Source organism: Marmota monax, unplaced genomic scaffold, assembly GCF_021218885.2.
Source record: "Marmota monax isolate L192 unplaced genomic scaffold, Marmota_monax_Labrador192_F-V1.1 WCK01_AAM20220418_F8-fsc00390, whole genome shotgun sequence".
Classification (NCBI taxonomy): Eukaryota; Metazoa; Chordata; class Mammalia; order Rodentia; family Sciuridae; genus Marmota; species Marmota monax.
In genome coordinates this window covers 295,555-310,117 of record NW_026693450.1, presented here as the reverse complement: position 1 = coordinate 310,117, position 14,563 = coordinate 295,555, and the positions used below count along the sequence as shown (strand labels likewise).

General features: G+C 39.6%; 1 protein-coding gene across 2 annotated transcripts in view; it reads right to left on the bottom strand.

The window, feature by feature from the left end:
• The window catches only part of Kcmf1 (potassium channel modulatory factor 1), a 79,154-nt gene extending 64,738 nt beyond the window's left edge, over window positions 1-14,416 (bottom strand). Inside the window, exon 1 of one of the 2 annotated variants that reach the window (XM_046457546.2) lies at window positions 14,254-14,416. In XM_046457546.2, the coding sequence (XP_046313502.1) occupies window positions 14,254-14,269 (16 nt within the window). In that variant the 5' untranslated portion in view covers window positions 14,270-14,416. The remainder of the gene's footprint in view (window positions 1-14,253) is intronic. The other variant, XM_058583398.1, reaches the window with a different exon arrangement.
• Window positions 14,417-14,563: the final 147 nt, after the last annotated feature.

Below are 14,563 nucleotides of genomic sequence, written 5' to 3'. Positions count from 1 at the left end.
CAGTCACTCTGCCACAAGCACCAATCTATCCCCAACATACTACCACATTCTTTCTAAAACATACCATTTTTCATTGTGCCTTTCTCTGCTTAAAACTTTTTTTCCCCAGTGCTGGGGTATCAAATCCAGGGCCTTGCATATGATAGGCAAGTGTTCTACCATTGAGCTATACCCCCAGCCTTCTGCTTAAACTTCCATGCACTACCCCCTCCTCCATCCTGCAATCTGTATGGAAAGAGAACATGATTGACCTTAGTGTGGCAATTAAAATCCTTCACTTATCTACCTTGTTCCAACCTCTACTTATCTCCCATGTTTAAAAAAAAAAAAAATACCATTGCCTTTCATTTATGCTTTGTCTAGCTTAGAAAACCTTTTTGCATGCACTGGCAATTCATCTCCACAACAACCCTTGGAGAGAGGCTACACAGGCGTTAATATCCCTCTTTTAGATGAGAAAACAGACTTCTAGCACTGAACAGGAAATCAGAACAATAAGTCCTTGTCCCACTTCCCCCTGGAAACCTAGGGAAGTCAATCAATCTTTCTAATACTCCTCATTTTGCCCACTTACATACAGAAGTCTTCTGTTTCAGAAACTAGTTTTCTCATCACTGGCCCCACTCATTCTCTCCAACACACCTCTTGTTTTCCTAGCTTTGCACTTTACCCCTACCATTCTCTCACTTGGTGAATACCCCTTTGCAATTCTTCCTTATAAAAATACAGTATTTCTTCAAGTCTTGAGTTTAAATGACACCTTTTTGGTATCTGATAAACACCTTAGTACACTTGCCAACATTATAGAATATGTAGCAGTTTTGGATTTGACACATTTTTTTAAAAAATTATCCCAGTCATATTTTGGCTACTTTATTTTGCTTAGTGCTATGATCATTTTATTTTATATACTTGTACCTTTCTGCTCAGCCATACCAAATAACAACATCTTGCACATAAAAACTCAAACGTTTTAGATTAGACAGCCCAGGCCATTGTTTTTCATATTGTAGGCCCTGACCTATAAGTAATCTAGTAGGTCACAAACAGTATTTTTGTTTCTAATGAAACAACAGAAAACAGAGTACATTTTTTAAAGTAAAGGTAAATACTATTTGGCAAACTTGTTTCAATAAATTTGTATGTGAGTATGTGACTACTGGATCATAACAGAAAAGATGTTATAAGTTTGAAAGATACTAATAGACACACACTTTTTTTTCCCCTTGTAGCGGCAGGGTGAGGGACAGTAATGGAGATTGAACTCACAGGTAGTCTACCACTGGAGGTATAGTCCTTCCCCTTTTTATTTAATTTTGAGCAAAGTTTTGCTAAATTGCCCAGACTGGTATTGAGCTCTCGAGATTCTCCTGCCTCAGCCTCCAAGTAGCTGCCACATTTCTATCAACCCCTTACCCTCCAGGAAATATCAGCTAAATAAGAGTATATAATACATGGGGGCTGGAGGAAGGCAAAACATAAATAGTAATTAATGTATGGGAAAGTTTGTAAAGAAGTGTTCCTTAAGGGATGTCTGGAAGACAATACCAGATATTTACTTTCTAGATTCTATCATCTGTTTGGTCAAAAAGACCCCTTTATAGATTCAGGGTTTCTGAATTGTGTTTTTGTTTTTATTTTTATATTTCATTTTGGTACTAGGGACTGAACCCAGGGGTGATTAACCGCTGGGCCTCATTTCCAGCCCTTTTTAAATTTTTTTATTTAGTGTCAGAGTCTCACTAATTTACTTAGGGCCTCGCTACATTGTTAAGGCTGGCTTTGAATCCTCCCACCTCAGCCTCTGAAGCAGCTGGGATTACAGGAGCACACCATCTGAATTACATTTTTAAAGCACTCATGGTTAAACAGTTTTCACAGCAGAATATATTATGAGCATGAACAGGATCTGGCCCCAAAAATGTCAACTTCATTTCCTCTATTTCAATCACTGCCCTCTAGCCAGAAAGTGTCTCTGCTGTTCCAAGAACATTCCAGTATCAGGGTCTGAATACTTGTTCTATCCTTTCTCCTTTAACCTTTTAAACATCCTTTCTTTCTTTAAATATACTCACACAATTCATGTTTTTCTTTAAAAGTCATATTCAGTTATGCCCTCTCTGACTGCTCTACTTAAAAGAGGTCCCTACTGTTTATTCTGTTAACATGCTTTAAGGGTTCCCCTAACATTTGTCACCTCTTAACATTCTAAGACATACTTATTCTTTCATGATCTAGGTATCTACAATTTTTTCCTGTAAAAAGAGGCAGATAGTAAATATATTCAGCTTTCTTGGTAACAACTACTCTTACTCTGGCATTGTAGCACAAAAGCAGCTTAGATAATCCATAAAGAAGCAGATATGACTATGCTCCAATATAACTTTATTTACAAAAATAGGAGCAGATTGCATTTGCCCCATTTATCATTGCCTACCCCTGGTATATCCCTTCTAATATAATCTGAGCATCAAAGGAAAAGAAACTTTCTCTGATTTGTTCACTATGGTATCCCTGTGGCCAGAACAATGCCTGGCCCCAAATATGTATTCAACAGATATGCGCAAAGTGGAATAAATAGTACAGTCTTTCAATCCCCAGAACTACTAAAAACAAAAAAGTACAAGACTAGAGTAAAGAGCTAGGGAGGAGCTACACTCTTCTTACCCCTCCTCATGTGACAATACCATGATAGTCACATGAGATAAAAGAATGAGGCCAAGGTCAACAGGTTCATTCCCATTTGGTCAATGAGCCCTTAACCATAGTGTGCCCCTCATCAAAAATAACCATCTCACATATTACTGCCTTTGATCCTATGTGAGTTCAAGTAGGAACCTATGAAAAATACAGATTACATATACTCACTAAAGAAGTTCTAATTCACAAGATCTAGAGTGAGGAGTCAAAGAATTTTCATTTCTAGCAAGTTCCAGGTGATGCTGATACTGCTGGTCCTGGGACCACATTTACAGAACAACTGGATAAAAGCACTCAACTAAAATTCTACCATTTTTATACTGCGGGGGGGGGGGGGGGGGGGGGCGGGGGAGAAACCACAGGACAAATTCCTGATACTTCAATAATTTCTCTGGAGAAGGACTGAAAAATAATAGAATTATAAAACTTATTACTCAAAAGAACTACTGGTTAGATAAAACAAAGGCAGAAAACACTAAGCCTTTAATTTTTAACAGATTGTCTTTTAAATCTAGTTTTAACTAGATAAAACAATAAGCAGAACAGGTATAAGAGAATCATCAGTGAATGACTAATCTTGACATGGCCTAAGCATTAGCTCCAAATCAGTTTCTCTAAAATTACTTTTTAAGAAAGTTCTGCTAGGGGCTGGGGTTGTGGCTCAGTAGTAGAGTGACTGCCTAGAATGTGTACAGCACTGGGTTTGATTCTCAGCACCACATACAGATAAATGAATTAAATAAAGATTCATCAGCATATTAAAAAATTAAAAAAAAAAAAAAGTTCTGCTAGCCATTGCAGCGCACACCAGTACTCCCAGCTACTTGGGAGGCTAAGGCAGGAAGATTGCTTGAACCAAGAAGTTTGAAACTAGTATTGTGAAACCACGCTTCAAAAAAAATGAATTAAAATTAAAATGAGTCAAACAAAGCTGAAGCAATATCATCTGTTTTTCTGTTGTTAGATATTGAGTCTTTTAAAGATGATACCAAAGATAAAATTCATTATAATGAAACAGACCTTCAAAGGCCAAGCACTGTAGCACACCCCTGTAATCCCAGTGGCTGGGGAGACTGAGGCAGGAGGATCCCAAGTTCAAAGCCAGCCTCAGCAATTTAGCGAGGCTCTAAGCAACTTAGCGAGACCCTGTGCTGAAAATTCTATCACCCTGGAAACAACTCACAATTCTCCTCTGAATTCAAAGTACTATAATTTGCAATGGACTAGCAATAGTTTTTACAAGCTGTACACATCTCAGAAAAGGGAACTACCCACCACAGAGCTCGACAAGGTGGTACACCCCATTATCTCAGCAACTAGTGAGGCTGAGACTCAGGTTCAAGGCCAGCCTCAGCAACTTTGCAAGGCCTTAAGCAACTAAGTGAGATCCTGTTTCGAGAGTTTAAAAACTTGGAAAAAAAAAAAAAAGTGCTGGGATGTGGCTCAGTGGTAAAGCACCTCTGGGCTAAACCCCAAATATCAAAAAATAAGTAAATAAAATAAAATACCACCACAAACTCATATTAAAATCATTCCAAAGCTCTTATCCCTCCAACCTGAATGACCCAGATTAAAACATATATATATTAGTAGCTAGCTATCTATAAAATAAGTTTCTATTGTGGTGATGCTTATATTTTGCTAAATTAGATTAAAAATAACCTTAAGGTAGAAAAATGCAGTATCTAGGTTTTAAGGGACAGAGATTGAAGAAATAGGAAACCAGAATGTTAACGAATGGCCCAATAAATAAAAAGCAATACTGTACAAAAATATACCTACAAAAAGGTAGCAATGAAAGATGAATTAGCATACCCTTAATGCAAAAATCTAAAGATGTTTATCAGCTAAGATCAGGTATTTTTGATGAAAATGTAGCATCCAAATTAAAATATGCTAAATGTAAAATGCACATTAGATTTAAAACTTCTCAAAAAATGTAAAACTATTCCATTAAGCATTCTTATGATAAGCACATATTGAAGTATTTGGATATATTGTTATTTAATTAAAATTAATTTTAACCTTTTAATTTTTTAATGTGGCTACTAGAGAATTTAAAACTACATTTGTGATTTTCATTAATTTCTATTGGATAGCAATGATCTACCCCAATTCTGCAAGCAGATTTGCTCTCTCCCCTTCCAGTAGGTAGCTTTATTTAAAAAAAAAATGCAGAAAATGATTCAGAGTAATAAACATGAAGATATACAGTACATCTGACATAGAGTAAATAAAGATCCTGATCCCAGCTACATATAGGAACACCATGGGTCAGGTGCTCATCTACTGTTACCTGAGGTCTAATCAACATTTTTTCTAGAAAAGAGAAGATTAGTTTTACTTCTGCCACCAGTGTTTATTCATATTGTATCTATAGCCACACAAATGCATACTGCAGTTTACATTCACTTCAAATGGCAATTAACTTTATCAGAATTCTCATTATTCAGATCTCTGAATGTAAAACTACCTGCCTTCCCATCCATTATACAACCACACCTAGCTCTCAGTGTGTATTTCATTCTTACAGAGAAAAAAGGGACACATCTGTAACAACTCCTTCATATAACCATTGCCTGATTCCCTTCAATGTCCTTAACTCGTAATTTAGAAAGATTCCCATTTGCTTGCATTGTCAAACCTCTACAACCAGAGGGCAACAAAAGGGAACATTGGGAGACCAAGAATAATAGAAGTGGGGTCAGTTACTCACTCTTACAGGTGTTAAGAATAAGATGATGGGAACTTTACAAAACCCTCTAATAAAAATATCTAAGCACTTTTAACACAAAAATTAAATGTTTACTCCTTTGAGCTATTTTCTCTTTAAGCATCAGGAAAGTATCAAAAACTAATAACAAACCTATGAGGAATAATCTATTTGAAATTTTTTTTTTTTTTTTGGAGACAGGGTCTTGCTAAATTGGCCAGGCTGCCCTCGGAACTTGTGATCCTCCTTCCTGACCCTCCCAAGTAACCAGGATTATAGGCTTGCACCATCACACCAGGCTATCTGAACAGACTTCAATGTGTGCAGATTTATACTGAGACTTCATTATGGCACCACAGTTTAAGGATAACACTATAAAGGAAGGAAACATACTTCTGGGCAGAATTTCAACTGTGAAACAAATGAAAACAAGCTTAAGGGGTAGGGATGCATGAAAATATTGCTAAAACATTAAAATACTTACATGATTTAATACTCTGTCATAAAAGATAAGTTTCAAGAACTAATCCCAGCACACTGGGAAAGAGTAAATAAAGATCTGTGCAACAGAAAAGCATTTAATTTCCAAACATGTGTTTCAAACCCACTAAACATTATTATCTCCTAGCAAGAGGCCAACAACTTGTGGCAAGACCTAGAGATGCCTTTGAATGGTACTGGAGTAAGAAGTCCATAAATACTCACTGAACAAATGACTTAATGAACCAAAAAGCACAGGTGCACAGAGCAATTAACATACAGAACCCATAACCAATTAACTAACCTGAAACCAAAGCCAGTAGTAGAACAAAGCAATACCCCAAATCTCATTCCAGGATATTCCCAAGAGTCAGCTCCCCTTAGTTAATTTTGCCTAATGTAGTTTTCATCCCTCTTAACTTTTATAAAAGTTCCAAGTCCCCTTTCTTATAAGTCCCTTCCCTGTTAATCCACTTTCCCAGATAAAAGCAAAGAAGAGCATTTTCCAGTCTTGCAGTACTTTTAGACAAGTATTAACTATATCTAACAATTACCCAAAAATGTTCACAGGGCCTCCCCCAGGCCAGACACTGTGGTAGGTGGTAAAGCACAAAGGTAACAAAGTCTAACACTATTTCTGCCTTTCTGGTAGATTGTGGGGGAGGCTGACAAGTAAACAATTTCAGTATAAAAAGGCCTGAAGAGTAAAACAAGAGTGATACTGGAGGAACCCTTAACTCTGCTGGAATGAAGAGTCCAGGGACAATCCCAAAGGAAGAACAAAAGAAACAAAAGTCATAACCAAAAAGTAAATTATAGTCAAATACGCATACAATTGTTCTAAGAATCAGCTCATCACCAATCTAGCACTTAAAGTGACTCTGACTGAAAATCTCTTACTGAAGATGAAGTTCATTCCACAGGCATTGGCACTGAGTGCCAAAAGAAAAGGGAAACCGCCACACAATTTGCCAGAAGATAATGTACAAACTTAATTAGCCATAATGTCACCTACTGTTCTGTCCTCTCCTAGTTGAAGGTGACACAACTGACCCACTCCTGTGATTTTTTTTTAATCCCCCTCACCCCACCCCTAGCAGCAGTGATGGATTCACAGGGATCCATCCATACCTTCTCCCTGATACCCACTATGGCCATTATAAAGTCTCCTGGACTGCTAGCTGGTGCTGTGACTATGGAAGAAATGAGGCCAACTGATCATGTACATGAACTGATGGGTCTGCAATATGGCTTTGCTACAATTTAGGAAGATGACAACTAAAGCACTTGGAGGGGTATGAGGGAAGGAGTTGGAATGGCTCTATGGAAGATACCTAACAAAGCAATTCATCTCATGTTCTTTTCATGGGACACCAAGTCACCCAGCTCTCAGGACATTCCAACCAGCATAAGAGTTGGTTTTGTTTCTAATACCCTGTAGCTACACATCATTTCCAAGCTTCTAACCCACCTTGCCTTGTCTTTCCTTCCTCAATACCTGGATGACCTCTCATCCTTATTATTTCAATAACACCCTCAGTCTTTTCCTGAATACTCATTTCCTTCCCTTGTACCCTAGTAATATGTTCCCCTAGGAAACCATCTTCCTTATTCTACATCTCCACCATGAATCAGGACATGGTTAATACATAAAAATTACATTTTAAAAATGTTATGGTCTGGGGATGTGGCTCAGTGGTTGGGTACTTGCCCAGCATGCATGAGTCCCCGGATTTAGATTACCAGAATGGCAAAAAATAATTTAATGAAAATTTTAAATGCTGTGTTCTGAGGCAGGCACAGTGGAGCACACCTGTAATCCCAAGTGACTCATCCCAGTGACTCGGGAAGCTGATGCAGGAGAATTACAAATTTGAGGTCAGCCTTAGTAACTTGGCAAGGTCCTAAGCAACTTGAAAAACTCTAAAGTGCTGGCGATGTAGCTTAGTGGTAAAATATTCCAGAGTTCTATCACCAATACTGTCCCTCCCCAAGAAAAACAGTAAGAAAATTAATAAAATTAATTCTGTATAAATTTTAGTTTTGTGCCATAATCTCATTTCCTTAAAAAGGCTATACATTAGAGTACGAATATATAACAAATGCCAACATAACATACAACTCATCATGCATCAACAAAAATATGTGGGAAGAAAAAAAAATTTGAGAAAAGATGCTGGGTGTGGCGGTACACATCTGTAATTCCAGCTACTACACAGGCTGAAAGAGGAGGATCAAAATTTCCAGGCTAGCCTAAGCCATTTAGCAAGACTCTGGAAATAAAATTTAAGAAATGAAAAGGACTGGGGATGTAGTCAGGTGGCAGAGCACTTACCTAGCTAGCATTTGTGAGGTCCTGGATTCAATCCCCATGGGGATGGAGGGGAGTTTTAGCAAAGAATCCTTAGGAGGGATATACCAAGCACAGCTTTTTTTTTTTTTTTTTTTTTTTGGTTGGGGGAGGACGACTTAGAGATTGAACCCAGGGGTGCTTTTTACCACTGATGTATCCCCAGTGCTTTCTACTTTTATTTCTGAGACAGTGTCTCACAAAAGTTGTTGATACTGGCCTTATATTGCTAAGCTCCTCTGCTTCAGAGTTGCTGGGATTACAGGGCATGCACCATTACATCCAGCTGAAGAATTTCATTATAAACAGTATTCTACTTTTATGAAACATAGGCAATGTTTTCTTTGAATTCATAAAAGTAGCCATGCCGCAATATTTATAATGTGATAAAAAATTATTTGTACAATAATTCAGTAACAACTTTCACAATAACTAACTTTTGGAACATCCACTTAAAAAAAAAAAGCAAAAACCATCCTGGGTAAATATGTATGGTAGGTTTTATAAAGCTGACATTCTGAAAATTAAATCTTTAAAAGACTGCAATCCAAATATAAAAAAAATTATTTTATAATTTTATGTGAGAAGTTTCTACTGTGAAAAAGTTTATCATCTTTAAACAAAATTTTTGCTAATATATCTTAAAATTCGAGAAATTTCTTCTAAATTAAATTTGCAAATTAAAGCAAAAAATTTGTATTTTACTACATTTTTAACTTAAAACAAAAGGGTCAAATGTGGATTAATTGGGGAGGGTTGTTTATTTTTTGGTGGGTTTGTTGTTTTGTTGTTTTTTGGTACTGGGAATTGAATCCAGGGGTGCTTTACCATTGAACTATATCCCCAGTCATTTTATTTTCAGACAGCTAACACTGTCCTGGAAGTTGCAATATTTTTACCTCAGCCTCCTGAGTCACTGGGATCACAGGTGTGTGCCACCAAGCCCAGTTCAGAAACACAGACTTTCAACTGAATTTTATATGAAATCAAAGACCCCCCCCAAATTATAATAAGATGTGTTTTCCCTAAAATTACATTCTAAATAAGAACATCATAATCTTTTAACAGATTGTAGTCAAAGTAAAATAAATTTTAAGAAAACCTGATGGTAAAAATCTTTTCAGCAGGAGTGAGTTCACTCTGACACAGGAAGGCAAAAATTACCACATTAAAATTATTTGCTAATTATCAAGCATGGCTTTGTAGTCCCCAAATTCTGAAAACAAAGTTATTACAATTTACTTTGGGATTGTCTGTGTTTGTAGTGCCAAACAGCAATTCTTTAGAAGAGAAAAAATAAGTATAACTTTAAAAAAGTTAGGACTAGGGGCTGGGGATGTGGCTCAAGCGGCAGTGCAATCACCTGGCATGCGTGCGGCCCGGGTTCAATCCTCAGCACCACATACAAACAAAGATGTTGTGTCCACCGAAAACTAAAAAAAGAATAAATATTAAAAAAAATTCTCTCTCTCTTTCTCTCTCTCTCTCTTAAAAAAAAAAAAAAGGACTATCATTCTAGAATATATACATACTTCAAAACATCATGTTGCACATGATAATACTGTTTAATATAGAATTCTTACTAAAAAAAAAGAAAAAAGAAAAAGCTGAGGGATGTTGCTCAATGGCAGAATAAGTATCTAGAATATGTGAGGCCCTGGTTTTGATCCATAGCACAGCAATTAAATTGGGACTAACTAGATCAGAGGCCTACAGAACTTGTACTCTCTACTTAGAAAATAAATATTATTAGATACTTCTGAGAAAAACAACAATATATTATCCATCCATTTATCTGCTATCATTATGTGAAAATCTTCAAAAGCTAAGGGAATTATAAATCAGGTAAACATAAGGACTCTATTTGAACAATTTTACCCATAATCAAGAGTAGCACAGAAAAACTTAAGAAGGCATTCAAGGGAAAAGTGTTAGAATCAAAGTAGATTCCCTCTCTAAAACTGGGCAAAATTAGTAAGAAGATAGCTGGTAATTATTTTGCCATCAATTTGTTTATCCCTTCCCTATGGCATGTCTCACATTGTGCTACAGAAGCTGTCTATAGATGCATCCTCCCATCTGACTCAAGGTGAGGAGCTGTGTCTCATTCTTTCTGTCCCACATTCCTTGGTACCTTATACATAGTAGCAATTGAAAAAAGGCTAAATGATATAAAGCCATATATGCATTAACTCCAGGTAATCAATTAGGCCCCAACTCATGAAAAAGCATTCATAACTTCTTTTTAGCTAATAAACACTGAGTAATCTGATACTTGGGTATTCGTTTTTGCAAAATTTATGTTAAGTGAATTTTAAATTCTGAACAACATACCTATGTTTTAAATGTATTTTTAAATATGGTAGTAAGATTTTGCTTGTTTATTTTTGAGACAGTGTATTGCTATATTGCCCAGACTGACTGCTAACTCCAGATTGATTGAGTCTCCTTCCTCAACCTCCTGAGAAGCTGAGACTATAGGCCCTATGGCATGGAACCTGGCTCTATTCCTTGATCCTAGGGATTGAACCCAGGACCTTGTGCATGCTAAGCACGCAGTCTACTACTAAGAAACATCCTCAGCCAGAGACATTTAAAAAAAAAAAAATACAGAAAATGACTGGTTTCACTATGTAAAACACAAAACTAGATTTTGTTGGTATACTGAACATGAGGTGATTGGGTGCTGATGTCTGTAAAATGTTTGCTAACATGGCAAGAATATTAAAAAAATGAATTTAAAACAGGCCTTGAAATTCTCCCTTGAAAAAGTTGTAATAGGCAAGCAGGAAACTTGATGTAAAATTCAGACAGGATCTGAGAAAGTAGAGTCTGTTCTCACCCCTATGGAAAAATTACTTCTAGCCTAGTCTGCATGATATTGCTGGAAACTGGAATATAGAATTGGCTCAGTCAATGAACTCACTGCATTACCCAAAGGAAATGAAGAAACTACCAAGCAGAGTGGGCCCTTTCTGGAATACCAACTGTTCCAGTTCCATCAACTCTCTGAAGCTCTAGAGCAGAGGGATGCAAACTCAGGCGCAGGGACCAGCATGGCCACCAGCAGTTTTTTTATTCCCCACTAAAATTATTTTTTCATTTTTAAATTGGGGGAGGGTCAAAGGAAGAATCATATTACATGACATATGAAAATAGGAAATTCAAATGCCAGTGTCCATATGTAAGGTTTTAACTGGAATACAGCCATGCTTATTTCATAACTCAATGTGGATGGCTGCTTTCAAATGACAATTATAAAACTGATACCTCACAGCTCACTGATCCTACAATGTTTACTATCTGCCCCTTAACAGAAAAAGTATGCTGACTCCTGGGCTGGAGCATTTCTGCTCCTAGTTGCATCTCTTTTCTCAAAGGCAGTCCACTGCTTCACAAGGTTGAGCCTCTAAGCTTGACAGGTGTCCATCTTGGGGCTGTGTTGTTCAAAGTTACAACATTAATATAATCATACAATACAGTACAATTCAATAGAGTGGGCAGAAAGACAAAGTAACAAGTTACTTGTACTAAGAGGCCCTGAAAATAAGGAGTATTCAAGTCCATAACAGGCAGCACGGACCTTTTACCAGACTACCACATCCAGTTCTGGGTCACACTTGGGATGGTGGTGGGGAACTACAGACAACTTACAGGTGGACAGATGATTAAAAGGGCTCAAAAATAAGACAACTAAAGAAATGCTAAGAGAAACGGAATTAATTGACCCAAAGAGAAAGGAGAAAGCACTGGTGTCAACACTTACAGAGTTGTATTGCTGATAGATCAAATTCCTACTGATAAAAATAATGGCAGCCTGAACTAATATAATACAAAACATATATATATATATATATATAAATATATATATATACACACACACACAGACACATATATATACATACATATTTTTTTTAATTAAATGTGATTTATGAGACCACCACTCCTGCCTCAGGCCATAAACCTTCCAAGATAATCAGTTGTTAAATATTGTACTCTAAGTATTCAACAGATGTATTTAGGAATGTTTCTTTTTCAGACACCTGGCATTGATATGTTACCAGGAAAGGTATGCTATTATTGTGCTAAGGTTCAGTAATAATAACCTAAATTTTATAGCCACACCTTTCCACAGAACCAAATAGAGGAAAATAGGCTTAAATTACAGAATGTATGTTATACTGAAGAATGTTCCAACTAGGGGATTTTAATTACTCTAATAGAACACTGAGAGTAAGGGAATTTTCTTCCAAGGCCACTTGTTCAGTTAGAATACTCTAGAACTATCTGGATGATTCCTTAAGGCAAGGAGCATGAGTCTCAAACACACTTCTTCCACAGCCATAATTCTGCAATGTTAATTTTCCCAGTTCCTATAAGTGAGAACTGGCAGCCACTGCTCACTTTCATTTTAACACACATACAACTACATTCTAAGATAAACTTTAACATCACAAACTCCAACTTGAGTATAACCTGAATTACAACTTTTTTAATTACAGAGATATGGAATATAATTCCATTAAGAAGATAAATTTGGAAAATAGGTCTAACTTCCAAATATTTCAATGTCCCGTTCAATGAGACTAAACTAATATCCTATTATTTCAAAATGTCCAAAACTTGAACACAGTACTCAATAAATGCTCCATGAAAAAAACAGTTTTGTAACTCTGAAAATACAGAATCCTTGAACACAAAATGTCCTTTGAATCAAGCTTAATGCTGCAATTAGTAATGCAAATTCTGAAATTTGATCTAAATACTGTAATGTTAATCAATCTGAGTTTTTCAACCTTGAGTTCTGAAATCTGTTTTTCCCTAAGAATGCACTCCTTTCGATGGGAAGCACACACTAATCTGACTCACTAAACTTTCTCCACTCCTACATCACCTATACAGGATTTTAAAATCTTAAAGTATATAATACTTTCAAGTCACTCCTACAATCTTGCGTTAACCTTAGCTGGACAAACTTTTCGCCAAGTCTGTTAATACTTTTTATTTAAAAACCTGTAGTAGTGAAACAAAGAAAACTCTGCCTCCCTCCCCCTTTACTAAACCATATGGCAGTAAACTGAAGTTAACTTATTTTTCACCAGTTCCATGCCAAATACATCGGCCCTAAACATTTGTCTCTTTGTACCCTGGGACAGGGCTGGAGTAGTCTTGCTTATTCGAAACTGTACCCCACGCGTGTTTTCAAATCGTAAAACAAAGTCCAAACGCCTCTGACCATTAACAGACCACACGATGGTCATCCACTAAGCCTGACTAGTCAGGCAGCGCACACCGGTGAGGGCCCTGGGAGTCCAGCTTCGGCAGGGTGACCAAGCAGGGAGTTTGCTCGCCGCGGCCGGGCCAGATCCGCCCAGGGAACTTGGTTACCCAAGCTCAGGGACGCGCCGAGGCCTAGCCGCGAGGCCGGGCGGGCTCCAGGAGGCGAAGACTTCCGTGCCGGGTCACAGAGCCTTCCCGCCCACCCCACGGTCGCCCGCAGACGGGGGCACTCACGGTCGTCTCTCGGCGACCGGACGCCCCCGCCGGTCTCAGGCCAGCTCCCCTGGCCCCTGCCGCCGCCCGTGGCCCAGCTCTGCGACCGCACCGGGCCCTTCCGGGGAGGCGGGAGCTAGGCCGCGATGGGGCCCGCGGCTCCGGGACCCGCCGGGCCTCGGCGTCCAGTACCAGTTCCGAGGGCTGGGCTCCCGCCGGTAACGGGCCCCGCTGCCTTCCCTCCCCCTCCCCCGCCCCATGACAGTGCAAACCCTCCGGCCGCCCCAGCCGCCCCGCCTCCGGCACCAGGCCCAGCTCAGGGCCGCGGCCGCAACCGTGGCGGCAGCGGCGCCGCGGCTCTCCGCCCTCGCTCGCTCGCAGCCGGGCTCTGCCCCTAGAGCCTGGTTCAGGGTCCGCCAAAGTCTCCGCCGCTCTCCGGCAGTCCTCCGCGGCGCCCGGCCCGGGAGGGGAAGGCCGAGGCCCGGGCGGTGGGGGTGGGGGCGGGAGCTCTTCTCACCTTCATGTCGGGACATCCTAGTTCAGACGGTGGCGGCGCGGCCCCTCCCGGGCTCCGGCTGCAGTGTCCCCTGCGGGGTCCCGGCGCTACCCGCGCCGGCCGGCCGACTCCCACTCGACTCCCGGGCTCGGCCGCGGGGGCGGGGTGGGCAGGGGAGCGCTCCCGCGGCGGCGGCGGCGGCGGCGGCGGCGGGGAGGCGGCGCGGGGCGGGATTGGGGCCGGGCCTGGCCGGGGCTGAGCTCCTCCAGGAGGCGGGTCCGACGCCGCGGCTCCGCCGGCGCCCGCCGTGACTCGGTCACTCTCGGGCCCG